This window comes from Rattus rattus, chromosome 13 (genome assembly GCF_011064425.1).
Source record: "Rattus rattus isolate New Zealand chromosome 13, Rrattus_CSIRO_v1, whole genome shotgun sequence".
In the NCBI taxonomy this organism is placed as follows: Eukaryota; Metazoa; Chordata; class Mammalia; order Rodentia; family Muridae; genus Rattus; species Rattus rattus.
In genome coordinates, this window is record NC_046166.1 from 28,072,136 (window position 1) to 28,096,898 (window position 24,763).

The 24,763-nt window shown below is 37.5% G+C and overlaps 1 protein-coding gene across 8 annotated transcripts in view; it reads left to right on the forward strand.

Annotated features, from left to right (window-relative positions):
- Nucleotides 1-24,763, forward strand: part of Clcn3 (chloride voltage-gated channel 3) — a 71,177-nt gene that overhangs the window by 43,473 nt on the left and 2,941 nt on the right. For 3 of the 8 annotated variants that reach the window (XM_032919392.1, XM_032919391.1, XM_032919393.1), the window contains exons 3-12: nucleotides 435-534; nucleotides 1,666-1,853; nucleotides 3,688-3,810; nucleotides 5,124-5,330; nucleotides 7,517-7,597; nucleotides 8,671-9,216; nucleotides 10,833-11,019; nucleotides 15,124-15,522; nucleotides 18,867-19,083; nucleotides 23,280-23,663. In XM_032919392.1, coding sequence (XP_032775283.1) covers nucleotides 435-534; nucleotides 1,666-1,853; nucleotides 3,688-3,810; nucleotides 5,124-5,330; nucleotides 7,517-7,597; nucleotides 8,671-9,216; nucleotides 10,833-11,019; nucleotides 15,124-15,522; nucleotides 18,867-19,083; nucleotides 23,280-23,385 — 2,154 coding nt within the window. In that variant the 3' untranslated portion in view covers nucleotides 23,386-23,663. Of the gene's footprint in view, nucleotides 1-434; nucleotides 535-1,665; nucleotides 1,854-3,687; nucleotides 3,811-5,123; nucleotides 5,331-7,516; nucleotides 7,598-8,670; nucleotides 9,217-10,832; nucleotides 11,020-15,123; nucleotides 15,523-18,866; nucleotides 19,084-23,279; nucleotides 23,666-24,763 lie in introns of those variants that run through there. The other 5 variants (XM_032919394.1, XM_032919387.1, XM_032919390.1 and 2 more) reach the window with 3 other exon arrangements.

Consider the following 24,763-nt stretch of genomic DNA (forward strand, 5'->3'; position numbering starts at 1 on the left):
CTTTGCCCATGTGACTCATATATTTTTGAGAAGTTTTTGTTTAATTAATTTAACTTTTAAATACAACTATATGCTACTAAAGTACTGAAGCCGGACGTTTGCAGCTATGTTTTCTAACTTGTGGTGTGTAAGCTGTCTGTGTGTAAGGTTTGAATTTGATACAGTTTGAAGCAGTCTAGATTAGATTTACTCCCATGTGTCTCATGGGCCCTCACAGTCAAATCCAGAGGTTCTCATTTAAAATACAGATAGATCTCTGCTTGGGGCATGTCTTCTGGCTTTTAGGTACAACTGTTCTGGAGTGATTTTTATCCCAAATTTGCTTTGTTCTTTAGTTTACAAGGTGCTTTCTATATTATGAGACTTGAGAAATTAAGTAGACTCAAGCATTGTAGAAATTCAAATTAAGAAATGCAACATATTTGTAATTTCAGATCAACAGTAAAAAAAAAGAATCAGCATGGGAAATGACAAAAAGTCTATATGATGCTTGGTCAGGATGGCTTGTAGTTACACTGACAGGATTGGCGTCAGGTAAGAAAAAGGTTTACCTTGCTTGGTTTTGCTTTTAAGTTAACTGAACAACGTCCCCACCCCCACCCCACCCTACCACTTTTAGGTAAATTAGATTTTTTTAGAGTGCTTACATCTCTTGGAAAAAATAAGTATGAGACCAGGAGACAGAGGCTTCTGAATCTAATTGGCTAGGGCACTTTTACTTATCAACTTGACTGGGTTTTCTAGACTCTGTTTCCATATGTAATAAATGGTTTGAATGAATGAAATAGTCTAAGTCCTGCAGTCTTCTAACAGCTCTGCGTGTGTCTGAGCCTCATGCAGTCTCCGTCATTAACACGGCCACACCATGATGCAGATGAAGGACGAAAGCACAGGAGCAGTCAGTGCTTGCCCACAACCTTGAAGTGACAGGTGACCCACTAAATGGTCTGTTCTTTAGTCCTGCACTGTCCACTGTGGCTGTTAGGTCCCTAGAGAGAGGAGTTGGACAGCTAGCAGCTGATGGTGTGAGTCCCACTAGGGGCAGGTAGTTAGAATAGCTCCCTGCCTCCATCAGGCACGACAGAAAACATAAGAAAGTAAGGTATTTGTGGAGAACAGAGAAGTATTGATAAGTGGCATTTTTAGTATTCTGTCAGTAAGATAATTTTCAAAAGTATAGCTTTCCATTAATTAAGAAAAAATACAAAGTTACAATGAATAATTCAGTGAATGATACAAGCTTCCTTAATTATATTTAATGAACATTTTTATTCTATTATTTTGATTTGAAACAATTTCAACATGTAACTCTAAGTCTACTCATAAGTCTACTGACTAGATGGAAACATGGCTAATTAAAAGTCCTGATTTCAGTTACCAGAGTTGTGATGAGTATTTTAGTACTTTTTAAAAAAAACCTTTTCTCTTTTTTAAGTTGTAATTTATTTTAATTCTTAATTCCAAACAAAGATATCAATTTTATTTTAAAATAGAGCTGTTAACAATTTTTAAAACTAATGCACATGTATTTAAAACTTTAGATTTCGATATCAGTGCCTAACTGACCTTTATAGGATGTTTTTGCTTTTCTTTAACCCTTAACTAGCTAGTGCCAGCTCTCTCTAAATAGCCATATTTTGGAGCGTTTCTATTGCCTTCTTACAGGGGCGCTGGCTGGATTGATAGACATTGCTGCTGACTGGATGACTGACCTGAAAGAGGGCATCTGCCTCAGTGCATTGTGGTACAACCATGAACAGTGTTGTTGGGGCTCTAATGAGACGACGTTTGAAGAGAGGGATAAATGTCCACAGTGGAAAACATGGGCAGAGTTAATCATAGGTCAAGCAGAGGTAAGTCTTTGCTGAGTTAGTCTCCGCTGTGCGTAAGAATAGCCACTTCCAATAGTTATAGAATCAGTCACATTAGGTGACTGTACCCTGCACTAAAGAAAAGGAAGCAAGCCTCTGTAGCAGAGGGATGGAAGATAGACATAGTGAGGACGAGTGCCGACTGTCTGCAGCAGCCTTTGTGGTACTTACTGCATAACCACAAGAGTCACGTGGTTCGGGATGTGGGTTTAGGGCAAGGTGTGACAGAAGCATAGTTCCTGCAGCAGCAGCTGTGCAAAGTTGATAGAGAGTTATTAATATGGATCAATGCATTATGTCGCTAATTTTGGTGAAATATGAATTATGGAAGTGCAAGATATATTTTATAATTTATAAATATGTACGGACCTCTTTCTGAGCCCATTTTTGTCTGTATATATTTTCAGGGCTGGTCATTTTGTGTTGGATAACTAATGACAGCACTAATTCTTAGTGTGGCTAATATGCCTTTGTCTGCTCTCCTTGGTTCCTATAATTCTTTGTCTAGAGCTGGGATCCTGTGACATTTTTTCCTCTTCTACATTAATGGATCTATTGAGAACTGGCACTGCTTTGGTCTTGCTTATGCTGCCTTTTTCTAAGAGACCCTGTTTTAAGTTAAACTTCTTGATATTTTTGGTTCTTAAAATTTTTCTGTGTATGTGCCCACGCCAACGTTCCCCCCTTCCCTACATACAGGAGGGCATAATACAGGAGGTGTGGTGTAGATGTATCAAGTGGGGTTGGGCTCCCCATAATTTATTGATACATGCATTATGTCCAGCTATGGTTTTCTTCAATGGCCTTTATTTGCCAGAAAAGATGCCTCCCAAAGAAAAAGTGCCTTGAACTGGAACAAGGCTTATGCATTTGCTGATGATGGAAGGTCATATGTTTTTCTTTAGGTAGTACAATATTTAATATTATCACAATGATGTTCTGGAATAAAGCTTAAATTTAAGACATTAGATATATTTTATATTCACATATGGATATATTTAAAACCATTGTTATACTCAAAGTTTAAGTTGAAAAAAATGTGTTTTGGGATTACATTCCATGTGTTGTTAATTGAGGTCATTTAATGACATTCAGGAGAATTGCAGCAGCGTGCAATCGTATTGCCAGGGGCTGTGGAAGCAGTTCATTGACTAAGAGTGTGCACTGTACTTGTGGAAAACCAGAGTTCAGCTCTCAGCACTTGCACAGAAGCTCATAGCTGTATTTGCATCTCCAGGGAATCACATCACCCTTTTCAGAACTCCCGAAATGTTGGCTTCGCATGCATGCAGTTCAGTGAATTACTCAGCCACACGCATATACACATTAAACAAACATCACAAAAAACCCAAAAGACAACAAGAAAGAAAAAATCCAAGTGCTAGCAGTTTCTGAAACATTTGTGGGTAGGCATAGGTCAGTGTAACAGGTAACAAGACTTTAGGCACCCAGAAAACTAGGAAGTTCACCAAGCGGAAATAAAGCTTCTTAGTATGTACAGTGATTAGTTTTTGGATTCTACTTAAATACCTTGTTCACACAGAGCGTTTATTATTGTGGAAATAAATCAAGAGGCTTTTAGAACTTTTACCTAGAGTGTGTGTGTGATGGCATGCGCTTTTGTAGTCCCAGCTACTTGGGAAGCTAAGGCAAGAGGATTTCTTGAGCTTAAAAGTTTGAACTCAGTCTGAGCAGCATATCTGAATCACACATCTAAAAGTACAAATAACAGTAATGGGGTAAGTTCTACATCAGTTTCTTATGTGGCAGGCGCTTGAATTAGTGGTGCATACTCTGAGCTATTTTTGCCTTTTAGGGTCCTGGATCTTATATCATGAACTACATCATGTACATCTTTTGGGCTTTGAGTTTTGCCTTTCTTGCAGTTTCCTTGGTGAAAGTATTTGCTCCGTATGCCTGTGGCTCCGGAATTCCAGAGGTAAGCCATATAATAGTCACTGAATGATAATTGTATGCTACTTTTTATCCTTAGAACTGAAGTTTTTAGAAAAATAGTGGGGTTTTTCTTTTTTTTTTTGTTTTTGTTTTGTTTTGTTTTTAACTTGAAAAAGAAAAACTTAAAACAAAAGCTGGAGCTAGAGAGATGGTCCACTCTCATCTCTCTCTCTCTCTCTCTCTCTCTCTCTCACACACACACACACACACACACACACACACACACACCGCCTTCTCATTCACTAATGCATAGCTCATGAGTAAGAATAAGAATATTAAGTTTAAACAACAAAAACTTCATAAATGTTTGTTGCCTAAAGTTTTTTGATGGCTTAGTTGATGTTTTGCTACTTGACTGTGGTTGTAATATATTATTTTCTTTCTAAGACCGTTGACTAGAAGAAATGAGCTAATGACTTATACATTTGGTCATTTTACAGTCTAAGGAGAAAATTGACTGCAGTTGGCCAGTAGCATAGATGTTTGCTTGTTTGTTGGATCAGTAATAATTTGAAAGAGAATAACATTTAGGCTTGAACTCATTTAGTTCTATTTTTTACTTTTTAAAAATTAGGGTTCTTTCTAACATTTTTGAAAATAGATTTATTTATTTATTATGTGTACAGCATTCTGCCCGAATGTTTGCATACAGAAGAGGACACCAGATCTGATTATAGATGCTTTTGAACCACCATGTGGTTGCTGGGAATTGAACTCAGGACCTCTGCAATAGCAGACAGTGCTCTTAACCTCTGAGCCATCTCTCCAGCTCCCTAACATATTTTTAAAAGATAAGTTATAGTGATTTTTAAAAGCTGTATAGGTAAGGATATCTTTAGAAAGGAATCAATACCCGCAGTTGTTATCTGTTACCATTCATTGTCCGTGGTATAGGTAAGAATCCGCACAATTCCACTGTGGTAAGAAAGCATACTGTCTTTATTCTTGACAGACTGAAATGTATCTCAATGCTTGGTGCTTATTCCTATGACAAATTTTCAAATTTGCCTTTAAATTGATTGTATATCACTCAGGCCCTACATTTACTGTACCATGACAATGTATTTTCATTTGTTCCTGAGATAAGATTCCCTCTTATCTTTGGTTGAATATTCAATTATATGATACAGATTTATCATGTATGGTAAAATAGAGTTTGTTTTAAAAATAACGAATTGTTTTATACTTTGCCAAAGTTTGGTAGATTGTTTGGTGAGTGAAAGATGGGACTTTTAGCAAAGTTAAGTTCTCATGATTCCTAAAGGAAATTAAATTGCCTTCCTCATTCCTTTGTAGATTAAAACTATTTTGAGTGGATTCATCATCAGAGGTTACTTGGGAAAGTGGACTTTAATGATTAAAACCATCACATTAGTGCTGGCTGTGGCATCAGGTTTGAGTTTAGGAAAAGAAGGTCCCTTGGTACATGTTGCCTGCTGCTGTGGAAATATCTTTTCCTACCTCTTTCCAAAGTATAGCACAAATGAAGCTAAAAAGAGGGAGGTAAGTGATGTTTGTAGTTCATTTAACAGAGATATGTTATAGAAACTTGATGTCCATTGAATGACTTCCTAGTATAAAGATCTATGTAACTTTTTGCATAAATTATGTATTCAGATTTAAATTAGAGATTAGTCTGTGTTTCCTTTTTCTTTCTTAACTTGCACCTCTCTGGAATTGATTGCCACTACTGGTTTAGTCAGACTAGCAAGAACTCTTCCCTTCAGTTTCAGTCGATTCTTAAAGATCTTTGCTGTTTTCATCCACTGGACTTTTGACATTATTGCGTCTTCAGGCTTGGGAAGTTGCACTGTATTGTCCTCCCGGAGATAGGGTCTAGTGACATGGAAATTCTATGTACTACACAGAAACCTTTCTTGAAAGCACAATGATGAAGTTCTGAGGGCTTTTAGGACTTTGAAAGTTTAAGTCAGAAATGTACAGGCAACACGGGAAATCCTCTTTATCCAGATACTTTACCCTCCTCTTTTACTGTTCTAAGACAACATGACCTTTTCTAACATATCATTAAACTAGACTTTAGCTTTAGCTCGGTTTCTGTATTGCTATGGGTGTTTCTGCAGGAAAAGCAGGATCCTGAGCATTGGTATAGACTCGAGTTTCTTTAGCCTCATTGGGTTTTTGGCATCTTAAATTATGTTTTTATAATCAGCCTTACATGGTACAGAGGTATCGTACGGTTGTTAAGCTATGGCTTTTACATAGCATCAAGGACTGATGGACTCAGGCCCTAGCCTTTCATCCTGTTGTCACTAGTGTGTCCCTCTCCCCCACAACACACACTTTATCAGTTCCTTTAATATAAATAATTATAGTACCCACATATTATACAAGGCATATACAAAGTATATTATACAACGTATAAGCTATGTACAAGTTATATAGTACCTTGTAATATTAGCATTAAAGTATTGTTCTTGTAGTATATATAGATATACCCAGAGTGAAACATTTAAAAGCATCATATTTTCGTCTTTGAATGAAAATTCAAAAGATATACTTTGCCATGTATCTGCTACTCTGGAAGTATTTGCTCACACTGTAAAATTAATTCCACATCAGTTCTGGTATGACACTACCACCCTCATTTGGAAGTTAGGAAACTAGGGCTTAAAAAGCCAGCAGACATGCTTTAGATAGCATACAGTTTGTAGCAGAATATAGATTCAAATTACCTTTTCGGGTTCCAAAAATTGTTTTTAACTACTGTGCTATTGCTATAATTATATATGTATGTTGGAGGTGTGCTAAAAAAAAGAAGCTTCCAAATCCTGTATTTTGGATTTTAGATGGTATTTTAAGTGCTTTATCCATACTCACTAAGTAACCGTAACATTACCATCGTCGCAGAGGAGAGCAGGGAACACTCGGGGCTGAGGGACTTACCACAGTAGCTTCTTACAGTTCATGCCAGCTACACCTTATGCTTATCTCCTAATTTTCTTCCAGAAAATTTGTAAAATTAGATGATTTGAGGAAGTGCTTAGGGTACCCTCAGATATTTACTGGATCAAAGTGGTGAAAGGAATAAAGAATCTTAATAATAATTCGATAAATTTCCAGGTAAGAAGGCAGCAGTGATCAAGTACCCCTAGAGAGCTGCCCAGCAGTTTCACAGGAATGTGTGTGGAGTTTTTCTTCCTTGAAATTGTCTTTACCATGTAGTTAGTGACTCAGGGGCTATTGTCTGTACTTTTAGACTATACTTAGAATGATCACGTGAGGCAGGATGTTCAGAGAAAGGGTTTAGAATAATTATAACAGAAACTGTTTAATGGACTAGAATGTTTTTCATAAGGTTTAGAGTAATGAGTGAAGCAGTTAGCTCCAAAGTCTGGAGAAATTACCCTACTTAAAAATAAGTAGACACTTACCGCCATTCCGTGGGTTTCACTCTCTCCCCTCCGTACTAAGGTAAGATTGAAGGTTGTCTGTGTTTATTCATTGCTTTCTCTTTACAGTATGCTCATTGCTGTGCTTGACATTAATGTTTTGATGGTTTAGAAAAGTGCAAATGAGTTTTAAATTAAAGAAAAAATAACTTAGAAGAAATGAATATTTGCCTCCCTTGCTTTGCAAGGAGGATGTGTAGGTTACGATGAGAAGAGGCACTGGGGAAGTGTGTTTGGTGCGTGTTGATTGATAAGGGAACCACATCCTCTTCCCAGGTGCTGTCAGCCGCCTCAGCTGCTGGTGTCTCTGTGGCTTTTGGTGCGCCAATTGGAGGAGTGCTTTTTAGTTTGGAGGAGGTACGTACAAAAGAATAGCATTAAAAATGATGTAGAATTATATTTACAACTGTATCTTGGTGCACACTTTACTTTTATGCTAGTATAATAGAATTAAAGATTTTAACTTTATTTTTATACAGTTCTCCATATTTTATATATAACTTATAACCACAGAAAATTGTTTTATTTTTTATTAATGAATTTTTATTAATGTTTTATTTTCGTTAAGATTTGTTTTTAAATTCTGTGTATGGATATGTGTTTGGGACATATATACACGTGTGAGTTGCAGGTAGCCACAGAAGTCAGAAGAGGGCATCAAATGCCCTAGAGCTGGACTCACAGGCTGTTGTGAGCCACTGGGTGCAGGTGCTGGGTGCCAAACTGGAGTTCTCTGTAAGAGCAGGACTGACTGTGCACTTTACTGCTGGGCTGCCTCCCCAGCCACCAGCTTTAATCCTTTGTTCATGATAAGTAGTAGGAACTGTTTCTAGTTCAACTTTACATAATTAAAACTAGCAAAATAGGAATTTCACTCAGTGGAAGCCACTAAAACCTATATATCTGCTAGCTAAATTATAACCTGTATTTTTACTTTTACTATTTTAAATCAGATCGTAAGCCAACTTTAATAAAGTTTTATGATTTGCTTGTTTAAAATTTGTATGATTGTTTCTTTATTTCTTTGTATGATTATTTCTTAAATAGTTGCTGATGTCTAAGGAAATAATTTTATTGCTTCAATGGAACATGTATGTTTTTATAGAAGAGAGAAATCAACTACATTTTTAATAGTTAACAAGAGTTACTAAGGAGATATTTATAGCTAGCATAATCGAATTAGATATGAAACTTTTGGAGAACTAAACAGTCCTTGGATTCTGGATTATTACAGACATTCATAATCACCTAGTGTGAACTTGTAGTTATATGGTAGTCAAAGAAAAAGCATCCTTTTTTAAAGTAGGACAAATCACTTAAATTTACTGCAACAAAGCTAGAGTTACTTAAAGTGAATTTTATGTTTACTTCAGTTACAGTTACTTAGACATAGTTAATAAATAGCGTTAACCTTTCCTTTCTGTTTTTAGGTTAGCTATTATTTTCCTCTCAAAACTTTATGGAGATCGTTTTTTGCTGCTTTGGTGGCGGCCTTTGTTTTGAGATCCATCAATCCATTTGGTAACAGCCGTCTGGTCCTTTTTTATGTGGAGTATCATACACCATGGTACCTTTTTGAACTGTTTCCTTTTATTCTCCTAGGGGTATTTGGAGGGCTTTGGGGAGCTTTTTTTATTAGGGCAAATATTGCCTGGTGTCGCCGACGCAAGTCCACCAAATTTGGAAAGTATCCTGTTCTTGAAGTCATTATTGTTGCAGCCATTACTGCTGTGATAGCCTTCCCCAACCCATACACAAGGCTCAACACCAGTGAACTGATTAAAGAGCTGTTTACAGACTGTGGCCCCTTGGAATCCTCCTCTCTTTGTGACTACAGAAATGACATGAATGCCAGTAAAATTGTTGATGATATTCCTGACCGACCAGCAGGCGTTGGAGTATATTCAGCTATCTGGCAGTTGTGCCTAGCACTCATATTTAAAATAATAATGACAGTATTCACTTTTGGTATCAAGGTAAGTGCTCATGTGAGATGATACTGGAATAATGATATGTCCAAGATACTTATGTGTAATAAGAAATGAAATTTCATCCAAATGATTGTAATTCTGAGATCAAAATCTGAAAAGGATGTATTGGTCTGAAATCAAGAGGTTTCTAGTAACTTCTGGAGACACTCGGACCGAGTCTGTTTTTCTGCTTTTTCCAGGTTTGAGGGGCTGTATCCCTTCCTTTGCAACTGAAAGCCAGCCATGACTGGCCAGATCTTTCTCTTGTCTAATTCTTAGAAATACTATTTTCTCATGAAAAAAATCTAGGATTACTTTTAATCTACCCAGATAATACAGGATAATCTCTTGTTTTAAAAGTCAACTGGCTAACAATCCAGGAGAAACCATTATTCTACCTTCTCTGTACCATTGTCATATGCTAGCTTTAATTGGCACTGTGGTCTCAGAATCAAGTTGTTAGATCAATAAATATTGTGACTCTATCCATCAGAGACTTAGAGCCATGAGCCCCTCTGCTTCTCTTGGAGTCACTAAAAACAGCTTTCTTATGAATGCCAACATGGAGAAGCAAATGTCACCTTGCCATATACTGTTCTTTCAATCATGCCACCTGAAGTTCCTTTAGCAGTTGATCCTTGGCAGGAATGGCATACTTTCACGGACTCATGTGGCGTAGAACAGCTTTATTTCTGGGAGATTAGAAGGTTGATACTTTTGAGTTAAGATTGCATTTCTTTTGCCCTTTTTAGTCCATTGAATATCAAACTTGAAAAAGGAAAAAATCCTGCAGTTTTACTCTCTTCTTTCCTAGTAGAGTAAGTTAAAGAGGCCATAAAGTTCTCTTGTCTAGGGGTTGTCCCGCGCACAAATCCCCGTGTTAACAGTAGAATGACACCAAGGATTCTCAGAACTGTGGTTGGCCAACACCGAGGAAGCTGAAGGCAGGTGGCAGGCCCTTTTTAAGTCCTGGTCTCTGGCTGAAGGATTATAGCTGAAGCTTGTGAAATGTATTTTACATCCCTTTAACTGGCTCCGAATGTGCCAATATGTTCTGTGCTTATTTTTTAAGAATTTCTTCCAATAAACATTTTTCTCCTTTTAGTTGATTCACATGTATATTCCTTTTAGAATACTCGGGACTCTGGAAATGATACCTGACTTAAGCGGTAGCTCTTTATGAGCAGTAACACCCGCTATTTCTACCATTTTTGAAAGTATAATGGTGGGACAACCTTGGGAGCTTTCTGCTTCAGAATGAATAGATTTGGTTTTATGGGAAATACCCATCTTTCTCTCCTCATTCCTTCAACTTTCTGGGGACTATTAAAAATTTTGTTAGAGACTAAGGATTTTTTAGGATAAAGGATCATAAATTCTGAGTTATTTCTCTTGGGCTTAGAGAACCTGCTTTATTACTTTGTTACTGACATCAAAGAGTACTAACACACTGTTTGATATAGCAGGGTTTGTGATAGTTTACTTTGTGTAAGGATCTTAGAGTGTCATTAGATCTGAGTGGAGCCAATCGTTAGACACAAATCCATAGGACACAGTTTTCAGTTGCATGATTAGAGAACTGTTATCTCATTAACCACCCATCCCTTTGCATGCTGTCACAGGTCCCGTCGGGCCTGTTTATCCCCAGCATGGCGATCGGAGCCATTGCAGGGAGGATTGTGGGGATTGCTGTGGAGCAGCTCGCCTACTACCACCACGACTGGTTCATCTTCAAGGAGTGGTGTGAGGTCGGGGCAGACTGCATCACTCCTGGGCTGTATGCCATGGTTGGTGCTGCCGCATGCTTAGGTAACGTGATCCCTTCTGTTGGCTTGTCTGTGGCTGTTGGCAATGTGAGAAATAAGGGCCAGTAGTAGACTCTTGTTGCTAGGAAGAAGAAGATGCAAGGTAGAGCGAAGGAGCCATTTTAAAAGACTTAAAGCACCACTCTTCTTGTGTAGTATTGGATTTTGTTTTATTTGCCCGAGAGCATTTGCTAATGTAAAAATTTAATAATAGTTACCATATTTGTAATATCACATAATGCTTTATGACAGAAATCATTTTGGTACAGCATAGCCTTAATCTGAATCCTGGTCTTTTTTTCATTGTTAAAGTTCTTAGTTGTAACAACATAGCAGTGTTCCTAAAGTCAGCATTATAATCAGGCTTCACATTGTAATCAGAATAGCTTCACATTAAAGTCTATAATAACTCATTATCAGCCTTAATAAAGATTTATCAAATCACCCACTAGCATCTAAGTTACATTTGTAGAAGTAAGAAATAGTAACTACTCATTTTAGCGATATAAAAGCAAATTAATAGTTCTAAACCTGTAAGAATCTATTGTTTTCTTTGGCTGAAAAATTATTTCATTTTATGTTCACAATTTCCGCCAAATGTTGGTATACTATTGGATGACTGTTAGTACTTTGACTTTGCTCAGTGACTCAGAATCTACAGAAGGGTACTATCAAATGGAATTAGAAACCAGTTTCACCAAAGCAGCAAGTATTTATTAGCCTCGCATTAAACAGATACAGTGAGAGGTGACAGAAGAAGTGTGGTCTGCCTCTGGAAGATAGGCCTAGCACTAAGAAAACAGCAGTGTGCACTGTCTGGGCTCATAGTGCAGGGCAGGAAATTAGAGGGACTAAGAGCTCAACTGTTCCTGGAAAGCTGCAGTAGGAGTTGGATTGTTTTAAAGGTAACTTTTAACTAAGAAGTGTACATTATACATACACCTTCATACTTCCAAGTCTTTGGTGAAGATTTATCTTTGAGGCAGCCCTTGTTAAAGACTCTCAGTCACAGTCTTTTGTTTGGGTATGCCTGCCTTCCACTTTAATTATGCGCTTACTGATCTTGGAAACCCGCTTCTTCGAGCAGATAACTTTGGGCTCACTTTCCATCACACAGATTTGTCTGCCTCTCAATACATAGTACGTTTAAAACATGAATGATTCAAGTCATTCATTTTTTTAAAGCTGGATTTTGAAGAATCACACAGACTTTTTGGGATATGCTAAGATAAAAATGTAATAGAGGGCGGGGAGGTAGTTCAGTGAGCAAGAGCATGTAACGTGCAAGCATGAGGACCTGAGTTCTAATCTCCAGGGCCCATCCCCAAAGCCAGGCTGCATTTGCGACCCCGGCATTGGAGGGTGGGGACAGGACTGTAGGAGCTCACTGCCTATGGAGCTTTTATACTTCATCTGGTGGCTCCTTTTCTACAGAAGGCCTTGGGGTAACTCAGAGCCATAGCTGCTCTTTGAGGCTCTTCCAGGGTAATCTGGTAATGCAAAGATAAATCCGTATGAAAATATATTTGGAATTCATGCTTTGAGGAAATGTATTATGTATTTTGAGTATTCTGGGAACATGTAGAATTGGTAAGAACTAGATTCTAAAAAGATTAGTATCTGAGGTTGCATCAGGATGAATTTATATGTGAAGTTGTTCTAATTTGTTGCAGAGTTCTGGGTTTTCCATTTTTAGCTTGATGACTTTGAAAAAGTTCCTTTGGTTCTTTGATATTTAATTTTCTTATCTATAAATGGAAGTACTAACGGAAATACTAGCTTATCCCTTGATTGTTGTGAGGATTGTATGAGATAACATGCACATAAAGATGTTTCATGATTCCAGGTAAAATAAGTTCTTAGTTTAATTCAAGAAAAAGTCTTTATAAACTGTCTTAGTCAGGGTTTCTATTCCTGCACAAAGCATCATGACTAAGAAGCAAGTTGGGGAGGAAAGGGTTTATTCAGCTTATACTTCCACAGGACTGAAACTCAAGCAGGTCAGGAAGCAGAAGCTGATGCAGAGGCCACGGAGGAATGATACTTAATGGTTTCCTTCCCCTGGCTTGCTTAGCTTGCTCTCTTATAGAACCCAGGCCTACCAGCCCAGGGATGGTACCACCCACAATGGGCTGGGTCCTTCCTCCTTGGTCCTAGTTTTGAAAATGCCTTATAGCTGGGTCTCATGAAGGCATTTCCTCAATGGAGGCTCCTTTGTCTGTGTCAAGTTGACACACAAAACCAGCCCATACATAAACTGACTAGGACATGCTGACATACAGTAAGTACTTATGTGATGCAAGGCAGGCCTTCCTTTTTTAGATAAAGAAACAGTCTTACTGAACCGATAAGCATTGTGAGCTTCTTAAGTTATATTTATGTATTTACTTGGGATCTGTGTTTCAGAATATGTGTTATACTTGTATATGGAGGTTAGTGGACAGTTTATGGAAATCAGTCCTCTACTTCCATGTGGCTCTTGGGAGTTGAGCTCAGAACATCAGGTTTTAAAGCCACTGCTTCGCTTGCCAATCCATCTCACTGGCCAGAGTTGTTAGATCTTGTGACCAGAAGAACACCACAATGGAAGTGGTGTCTTAAGCCATTGTGTCTGGGCTGCATAGTAAGATGCTCTCTTTAAAAACAAAAAGTAGAACGTAGTTGTATTATATGAACGTAATGGGGGTCTAAGATTCGAGGAGGTAAGAGAAAATGTATTAAAATGAGAGCAAAGGGGCTGGAGTGATGTCTTGTCAGTCAAGAACACTGGCTGACTTGTGAAGGATCTAGGTTTGATTCCCAACACCTCCCATGGTGGCCTGTAACTGTCTGGCTCCAGTTCCAAGGTATCAGAAATCCTCTTCAGGCCTTCCAGTGCACAAATGTAATATTCAGGCAAACAGTTATACATAATAAAATAAATCTCAAAAAATTTTTTAAGGAGCCTTTTTAAAAATTTTAAATGAAAGAATAATTTGGGTCCTGGACTAGTTTAATAACAATGAGAATTCTGAGAAAAGAACTCAGGTATCTTAGAGAAGAATTCAGATCTGTAGAGGTACAGTCCAGATACTGGAATGAAACTTAAGGTTTCAAAAATAATTGCCTAGATTGTGAGGAAGAGTGCGTGCAAGAATTTGGGGTCAGAGAAATTGAAATGGCCCTTCCTTGGTAAAGAAGAAAAATATGGATTTCACATGTGGGTTTTTTGTTTGTTTGTTTGTTTGCTTTTGTAGCTACTTAAAGTCTGTCTCTAGTTGACAGAACAAGTAGTCAGGTGTGGAGTGCAGAACAGGAGTACAGGAGAGGCACCAGTGAGGAGATGAGGGACTAGGGCAGATAGGCAGAGAGAGTGATCATCTGAGTAAATGAGGAGGGTTCCCAGCCCTTCCTCCTCCATCCGTCCGTCCTTCTTGGGATGTTGGACTCAAACCCAGATCCTTGTACATGCTAGGTAAATACCTACCCCACCCAGAGTAGATGAATTTTCTACCTAAATTATCACTTACATTGTTAATAAATCACAAGGCCTCAAAATAGTTTACCCATTTTAAAAAGACATAAGTAATTTTATTTAATACTACACACACACACACACACTCACACTTTATAAACTGGTAGCAAGCAAGAAAGCTATGATGTGCTTATTTGTACTTAAGAAATTATAGTAAACGGGGTTGGGAATTTAGCTCAGTGGTAGAGCGCTTGCCTAGCAAGCACAAGGCCCTGGGTTCGGTCCTCAGCTCTGGAAAAAAAAGAAAAAAAAAATTATAGTAAATTTCTAAACCAGTGAAATTTGTCTTTGCTGCAGCATTAAATCAAAATGGCAGAGTTGCTTTTCTTGCTCAGCTGTGTTTTTTGTCTGTTTTTTATTGTTAAAAGGATTTAAAAATGTTATAATCATCTTCCATGATATAGCCAGATTGGTTTTTCTCTAGAACATATTAGACATAATGGTTATATCCTGAGAGTAGTCGTTTTTGATGATAATGCTTTTCGCTGATCAAGAGCTGTCTAGTTTCCTTGTTCACCTGCCTAGTACAAGACTCTGTAACTTATACTGGTGAGGATTCTGCCTTTCCTGACCACTGGTGTTTATTTCTTTCAGGTGGTGTGACAAGAATGACTGTCTCTCTGGTGGTTATTGTTTTTGAACTTACTGGAGGCTTGGAATATATTGTTCCTCTTATGGCTGCAGTAATGACCAGTAAATGGGTTGGTGATGCCTTTGGTAGGGAAGGTATTTATGAAGCACACATCCGACTAAATGGGTACCCTTTCTTGGATGCAAAAGAAGAATTCACTCATACAACCCTGGCTGCTGATGTCATGAGACCTCGAAGAAATGACCCTCCCTTAGCTGTTTTGACACAGGACAATATGACAGTAGATGACATAGAAAACATGATTAATGAGACCAGCTATAATGGCTTTCCTGTTATAATGTCAAAAGAATCTCAGAGATTAGTGGGATTTGCCCTCAGAAGAGACTTGACAATTGCAATAGGTATGGCTTTTAAAGACACCATCATGAGTGTGTATGTCTTGTGTGTAATACATTTTTAGGAGGAGTAAAAGCAATGATGTTTAATTGGTTGAGTTTTCAGGGGTGAGTAGTGTTAGTTTATATATTATAATTCTTGTGTTCTTTAGGAAAGGATTGTATGTTTCAGTGATTATTTCTCTGCTCTGTGATGGGAAGGCCAGTAAGAATTTGAATCTTTGCCAGCAACTCTAAATCAAAACCCTTCCTTGTGATGTCAAAGATGAGAAAAGAGACTTCCTAAGTCATTGATTTGCCGGTCCCTTAGATTGTGCAGCAGTGCCTTGAGTTAGGAATGTCAAACAAGCCCCATGTGCTACCATCCTTCCCATTCTCTAGGGCTTGCTAGTTGCCAGCCCAAGCAAAAGGAAAGAGGTGAGCAGCTTTGGAAGTCCTAAAGAAAGGGAAAGGAGTGGCCAGGTTTAGAAGCCAGGGCATGTTTAGTAATTCATAGTCCTATCTGCTGTACATAGATACTGACTTCAACTTCTGTCACTTGACAGAGGGAGACTGTAGTACAGGAAATAATGGTAGTCTAAGGGAATATACTGACATATCGAGATGTGGCATCAGAAATCTTAAGTTACAAGATAACTTTTGGACACATCTTACATATGTGTATATCTTCTGTAAACTTTAAAATATGTTTACCAAAAAATCAGTTCTGTACAGTATACATAATTTTACATTATTGAAAGACAGATTTGTCCATGCTCAACAAAATTTGATAATTGAAATACCAACTTAAATATGCTTTTCCTCTTAATTGAGAATTAGAGGATGAATTTTAAGAATACTAAGTCCAAATAAAAGGTCTCGGTTTATTTAAGATTATGAAAATAAAAGTGAAACTCTTTTTAAGACTCTTCTCAGTGACACGGGAAAAGAAATCTAGTGTGGCACACACCTGTAATGCGGTCACTCTGAGGTGGAGGTCATGGATGGCACGTTTGAGGCTCTGGGGCTACATAGTATAACCCTAACTCCAGGGAAAAAAGACGTGAAGTCTGCTGGTTTCACTTCAGAGGCCTGTGAATGAGTGACATGAAATGAGTTGTAAAATAAGACAACTTAGCAGATACCATGGTACTTTGCCCGGTAGAATGTTGCTCTCTAATAATTACGATGTTCATATCCAGGTCATGTTACCTTAAACATTCTTCCTTTAATTGACAAATAGAAACTAATGTTATGTTTTGATATGTGAACTGTTGTCTGTCTGTCTGCCTGCTTAAGTGCCTGCCTGCCTGAATCCTGTTCTGTATATCTGACTATCCTTCTTGCTATATTTTGCTGTTTATCCGTCCCTGTGTTAGTGTCCCTACCAAAAAGCTTTGCTGTGGGTTTATTGAACAGCACAGACAACACGGCATGGGAAAGGTATAAGGGATACTTTAAAGGATCTGTAAGGGTTTTACAAGGGATTAGTATACTTACTTCAGCTGCCCTAGAAGCACTCAGAAAAGCAAGCATAGCTGCAGATGTACTGTTATCATAGTCATAGCTGTTCCCAGCATTCGTGACAAATATTGCCTCTGTGAAGCCATTTTTGATTTGTTTGCTGTTTTCAGTAAATTAATACCACAGTACACATGTACGGGCATACATTACTCTGGGTCAGGAACATGGAAGAATAGTATATAATTTAAGATTAAAGCTATGCTTTGGCTTAGGTTGTAAAAACTGATTACGTGGGGTAATTGAAGGCAAATAAAGTTGTTACCTTGTTCTCTTAAAAGGCAGGTTAAACAGGCTGAGTACACAACAGGAAATCAGCTTAATTACATAGTCTTTTAAGTGGCCTCAAGATGTGTTATTAACTCAGAATTTCCAGTCTCTTTGAATATAAGAGAAATTTTCATAAAATGTATCACCACACCTAAATGTTTGAGTATTTAGGGTCATTTTCATTGGTGATATATTTTTTATTATTTGTATATTTAACATTTTAACTATTTGATACCACATTAATACTTTTGTTTCTATTAGTAGATTATTGTAACTACAGTTGTTTTTAACACTTTTGCTTTTTATACCCAAGTACTAAGTGATATATACACCCTTATTACAGTATTAGAGCACACTAAATTTGATTGCCTACTTCTGATAACTTATTGTGTGACCTTGTTGATGTCATGCTTCCCATTGTATTATTCTGTGTATCCATTTTGCCTGTACACTGTTACTGTTGTCATGGGCATGCCATTAGGTATGTTCCTACTCCCTAAAAGCAACTTAGTAAGCATTTTTAAAGAACCATTTATGTTGTCACTAGTGGATGTCTCTTTCATACCATACTTTTCAGGTGGCTGGTTCACAAGCCCTTGGAACCCCACTTAGTGCCTGGTACTCAAATGTGTTTACAACATAGCTGAATACAGCGTTAGTGGCCAGGAAGAGGAAAAAGCACGGCCATTCATTTCCAAGCAGTAATGTTCCCTTCTTTCCAGTCACACTGTAGTTTATTTTGGCTTAATACTTTGTGTCAAAATTTATGCTCAAAATATTTTCACTATAACTAATACTATATTTACACACACACAGTTTTCAATAGTGTTTATTCAAAACACCAAGCCCAAGGCTGGATGCCTTTCATTTGCACGTTCTGTCCATGTTCTGGGTTTCCATTTCCTGTGTGTGGTCTCTGCTTTCTGTCCTTTCACCTTCTGTCTTAGACTCTCAGAGTTGGGAGAAGAAACAGGCAGCTGGATAGAGCACCTTGTTGGGGAGGAGAAATTGATAGAGCCTTTATGAGTAAAACCCAAAAGGCAGTCCCTGCTCACTGGAACTGCAGTTGGCAGTTTCAGCCCTCTGCAGGGCTCTTGATTCATCAAAAGAGTGGGAAGAAGACCAGCTGATACATAGTAGTGGGTTGACAGCAGAGTGACCGGCTTTAGTCTCAACTCCAGTGCAGACTAAGTCAGAGTCAACATAGGCAGACCTTAGTTGATGACGGATTCTGTAGTAGACTGCTCTTGTGATGATGTGTACATTTTATTTTAAATAAAATCCCTATTTGAAACATGCTTCCTTGTCTCTGCAGTTAGAAAATAATAATTCAGTGCCACTGAAGAAAATTGTATCACAGTATAATTGTAGAGTATTATTGTCAGGTTCTGTGTCAGTCAGATAGGAAAAATTAGCAAATGGCTTATCAGTTAATTCTCTCTTAAATAGAAGACAGGAAAAGGGAAAGGGACCAGGAGTCATAGAGCACACTGTTTTTAATGCCAGAATAAACAATGTTGCCTATAAGAAAAGAAAATCCAGCAGTTGAAAATGGTTCCTCTTCTCTTTCTCGTTTTCAGAAAGTGCCAGAAAAAAACAAGAAGGTATTGTTGGCAGTTCTCGGGTGTGCTTTGCACAGCACACTCCATCTCTTCCAGCAGAAAGTCCTCGACCATTAAAACTGAGAAGCATCCTTGACATGAGTCCTTTTACAGTGACAGACCACACCCCAATGGAGATTGTGGTAGACATCTTCCGAAAGCTTGGTCTGAGGCAGTGCCTTGTAACTCACAATGGGTAAGTTTAACACCACAGAAAACAGCTCCCTCACTATAATCTCCTTATAGTGGGAGAGTGCAAGTCAGCTCCCAAGTTGGAGTGTCTGACTTACGGTTATCAACGTAGGCTCAGTCAAGCGTCACACTTGCCTGAGAGTAAGAAGGACGTCAGCTCCGTGCTCGTTGTCAAGGATACTGTATTTCAGAGTCAGAGAAGAAATAGGGAAACATCCCCATGTAAAGACCTTTTTGAACTTGAGGTGTTTCTTTCCTGGGGGTAGGGAGCATTGCCAAAGCCATTTTCTTTTTATATTTCCTTTTTTATATATAGGGCTTTTTGTACATCTCTTTCTAAATATTTTTTGGTGTATGCTCTTTGAGCCAGTATTTATCATTAATGAAATTATATGTGAAAATTTGCAATTAAGCTAAAAATCTTTTAACAGTGCTGTTTTTCTTCTTACCTATTTATCTATTTTGGTTTACCTTCTCTAAAACAAATTAGACCCATAAACTGAACTGTTAATTACTTATAAACATTCATGAATTTAGGGCCTTTTATGTCCATTATATTATTTTATTTTTCTTTGCTGAATTTTAAATTTTTTCTTTGTTGGTTTTGTTTCTGAGTTGGGGCCTCACTGTAGTCGGACTGGTCTTGAGTCTGTGACCCTCGTGAAGCTCAGGAGCTCTTGAGATTCCAGGCATTTACCTTCTTGCCACTGACCTGTTGGGGTTCATAGAGCATTGTTTCATGTGAAGTCTTTCGACAGAAATTCTAGGAAAGGGGAACAGATGTTGTTCTGGGTTTGTTATGAACTGAGGGCTCACCCTGAATAAAATGAAGCTGATTAAATACTGTAGCAAACACATCAGAGGATCACAATTGATTTTGTCTTGATAAGGTTTTACATAAAACCTTGTGGGTAACAGAACATAGGACCCCTTTCTAGGAAAAGGTGGAATTAAAGAAAACAAAACAAAACCAAAAATAATAATAATAATAATAATAATAATAATAATAATAATAATAATAATAATAAAGGAAGACAACTTACTGAACCCTTTTACACCTTTTCACATAATCCTGCAGCTCTGTAAACTAGGTAGGGTAGTTCTATTTGACAGGTCTAATAATGTTTTTTTTCTTTTTTTTGGAGCTGGGGACCGAACCCAGGGCCTTGCACTTGCTAGGCAAGCGCTCTACCACTGAGCTAAATCCCCAACCCCCTAATAATTCTTTCAAATTAACTCTCCAGCTCACAAAAAAAAAAAAAAAAAAAAAACCAGAATCCTGCTATAGCATAGTTTACTGACAGAATATTCTTTCCTCATGATTTCTTAATCTCTTAAAACATTTTCTGGGCCTTTACATTATACCATATTAGGTTAGGAACAGGAGTATAATAGATAATAGATACTTATTCTTCTATTTAAAACAAAACAAAGCAGAAAGTGGAAACATTAGAGCCATGTTGGTTGTTTACTTTTTGGATATAAATAAATCAAAAATGTTTTATAAAATACTATTGTCTACTGTTTTGTTTGCTCCTATCTAATTTTTAAAAATGCTATTACATTTCTTTGTTTAAAATTTAATAAATATTAGTTAAACTGTGTGTTCCATAAAGCTTTGTCTTAGACCCTTTGAGTCATTATATGGCTTGCTTGGAACTGTGTGTTGAGTTTTCTTAAGCCATTGTTGGCTTTGAGTTCCCTGTGCCTACGTTGACAAACACCAGTTCAGTTCTGTTCTGGTGATTAAATTAGCCTACTGTGTAGCTTAATTTTCATAGGTCACCTTATTGGCTAATTGACAGGATTTGGGCAATATAGACCCTAAAAAGTAAAATACTTAAGGATTAAATTCTTTTTTAGGGGGGCAAGAATTGGTTACGTACACTTTTACCTGCTGCTGCTGGCATATAAACAAAGTAAAGGAATTGTCCTCCAGGGTCCATGATTCACAGCCTTGATCATATTTTTCTTAGTTTACAGAAAATAAGTGTATTTGGAAAGAAAAAAAAATCATTTGGGGAGGGAACTTTTGACTTTATCGTCTGTGAGCTACTTAAGTAGGAAGGTGTTTTATTCTCAAAGTGGCCAAAACTGAAAAAAAAACAAAACAAAACAAAAAACCAGTATGTTTTACAGCGAAGACCATGAAGTTCTAGGTAGCTCTTTGATTTCCAAGTTCATATGGTACCTTGGCAGTGGAAAAGACCTATTTGGGGAATTAAAATGCAGCAGATCTGATACTGTAAGTGCAAGAGGTAAAAGGAATGGAGAAGTAGTGAGAACAGATACAAACAGGTTGTCAGGTCAGTGTTGTCCCGTATTTTATATGCTAACAGAACGTCTCAGTTTGTTTAAGGAACACTTAGTTCCAGCAGTTTAACGGCAAACAGAATAGAAGTTGCTAGAAATTTATATGACTAATAAGTTTGAGAAGTATTGAATTAAGTTATAGCTGAGGTTTGCTTCGGAACTTTGAAAACGTTGGTGGCTTTTGATTCCCCAACTGTCCGTAATGAAATCATACCTTACCTAGTTTGCCCTAAAATGCTGACACATTTTGGTGGGGTTAGACAGGATGCACTGCTGGGACTGCTGTTTACTAGAGCATACTCTGGGAAATGCCCATTTCTGCCCTATTAGCCTCCACATCATTATTTGCTGGCCCAGAGGAAACTTCAAATTGCTAATAAATCAAACATTTTGCATTGATTTTTTTTCTCTTTTATTTTTTTAAAACTGAAAGAGCAACTCCTGAAACTAACTTCTTGTTCTGAAATCAGTCCTGAGTGTTAAAGAGGAACTTTGTGACCAGTTTTGTCTCTCCTAAAAATTCTGCATGAAAAAGTCTGTAAATGTTCAGGTGTATACAAGTGTCCACACACGTCTGCTCCTAAGCGTGCTGCCTTGTCTGTGCAGATGTGTCATGCTCCTCGTCTTGTCACACTGTGACCAATGGTAAACTGAAGTGAACCGTTCTGCTGACTTGGCTAGAAAGAGCATACACAAGAGTCAAACTGCTCTCACTGGGTTTCAGTGCTAAGAGTCCCACATTTCCTAACCGTAGAATCTATTGACTTTATAGCTTTAAAAATAACCTTGTTTTTATTATCATATATTAATTGTACAAAATCATGGATCTGTATATATTAATTGTACAAAATCATGGATCTGTACAATGTAATTTAAAGATATTCACCACCACCCCAAAGCTAAAAACAAACAAAATATAAGGGGAAATAGGGGAAAAAAGAAAAGGGAAAGGAAAAAAAGGGGAAAGAACGGTAGGAAGAAAAAGAAAAGAAAGAAAAGAAATCAGATATTTCCAAGGCAGCCTAACAGGAAAGTTGACTTAGACAGACAGATTGGTAAGGAAACGCCTGATTATTCTGAAGGCATTTTAGAAGGGCTTCTGACGTTTATATCATCACATACTGTGGGCAGATTCATTTATTTTTATAAAATAAATATCAAGATATTTAATAGTTAAAAGTAATTTAGATATAGGTATCTTCATGAAAATTTATGAGAATGGTAATGACTTATAAACTGAGAAAAATTACTTAGAAAAATATGCATTAAAACTCACTTTTGACGTCAACTCGTGAATGTTTTTTTACCATATTATAAGAAAGGGATTCAGTTCCTGAAAATGAGGTTGGTAGTATTTACATGTAAACCTCTTAATTGGACTTCTAAACAAATAGGAAAAGTCTTGGAATTACTTAAGTCCTCTCATGGGCATTCAGACTAAGCCCCTCCTCTCCAGCACAGACACAGTGCTGAGGTAGTTCCAGATCACTCTTAGCTTGTTACCTCAGAAACTGAAAACGGCCATCCAGGGAATGAACACTGAAAAACTAGTCTCCCAAGTTTAGAGGTATGTAGTTGTGTCATTAAGGTTCTTTTATTCTTTTAGTTTTACTCATCTCTGTAGTTAAAATTTAGTCATTTTCATTATTTTGATTTTTAATTTAAAAATAAACGCCACCATTAAAAATAGTATTGTGTCACCTTTTAAGTTAGTAGAATGTCTGAAAATGGAACCTAAATTCTTAAATCATCTCATTTTGATCTCAGGTTCAAGAGAAGCATTCTTAACAATTTATGTTTTATTTCCTTTTCTCATTCTTTATCACTATGATTGGAACCTCTTTCAGTTTAATTTCTCACAGTTATTAGCATAATAATCTGTTTCAGGATTGTCTTGGGGATCATCACAAAGAAGAACATTTTAGAGCATCTCGAGCAACTAAAGCAGCACGTGGAGCCCTTGGTGATTAGCTGTGTCAGCTCTCCTCACTAGACACCCTAGAAGTCAGGAGCATGAAACTTGTGAACTGTTCAGTTCTCTCTGCCACATACCCGCTGAACAAAACAGTCCCACCAGTTACACTTGTGTCTGCCCAGATGTCTGTGAGACAAATACCGTCTAAAATTCCATTCTTAGAGAGTGAGCAGCAACTAACATCTCTCTTCAGAATTAGTTAAAATTAAGTCCTGCCGACAGGCTGGTTATGAGGAGACATTGGACTTGTTTAAACATGAAAAGTCTGTTTACCCTAGTGGATTGATCAGTCTTGGAAGATTCCTGACTGGTTAAAAAATGCCTGCCCTGTCCGCCCCAGCCCTTCACCACCATTCCCCTGCCCCCTCACCTCCCTTTTTTTTGCTTCCTAATCTGTGGTCATGTGGATCTAAGCTCCTTTGTGACTTGAGCTGAGCTTAGCGAGTAGAAGTGCTGACCATGGTCATTGTTAACTGGCACTCTAACTGGAACACAGTGTGGAGATCTGCGCTCAAAGCATTTGTTTTTTTTCTGCCACCCCTTATATATTCTCACAGTCAGAATGTGTGTCCTTCCATTTCATTAGTCGATTGTCCATAGTTCATGTATGTGCCCCTTTTGTATGTTTCTAGACTGTCAAAAGTAGCTTTTGTGTTAACAGCCTTAATGTCTAGTGGTGTCATTGGCTACAGATAAAGTTTGGATTTGTATATAACAAATTGTCTGGCTTTAACAATTAATACCTCAAATTATTTGCCCTGCAATTCTCCTTACTATGTGAAACCTGCCCCCATTTGTTTAAGTCCACAGCTAAGTGTGTATTCCTGTTGTGTGCTAATGTTTCACAAGTATTTCATGCCTCCTTTTTTAAACTACTAACCATATAGTAGCTTCTCATTCATCCTGCTTTCTGCTTTACCTGTGATAATCCTTTCGGGTTGCCTCTGGTTTCTCACCTACTTTTAATGTAAACATTAACATCCAAAACTTTCAATAAAAGCACTGTATCTTCTTTTGGGGGAGCATAAAATTGAAAAGCAAAAAATCCTAAGTATACTTTCAGAACCCTGGTTTATCTTACATTGTCAAGTCTGGAAGGTGAAGCTCTGTGCTGACCATTGTTTACATATCTCAACTGTATGTGCTCTGAGGAATATTCTACATACAACTGGGCAAATTATTTCTTAAAAATTTTAATTCTACAAAATATTGAAGTTTTAAATTGTTTTCATTTCAAATAAAATGGGAATAGATTCCTTTTCAAACTGGATCAGTATGATTTTCTGTTCAGACATCTTCCCAGTTTTTGTTACTTTTTTGTTGGCATACTTGAATCAAAGTAGCTCTGCTCAATGAGGCATGCAGTCCTTAGTCCCAGTGGGAAGGGCCGCACACT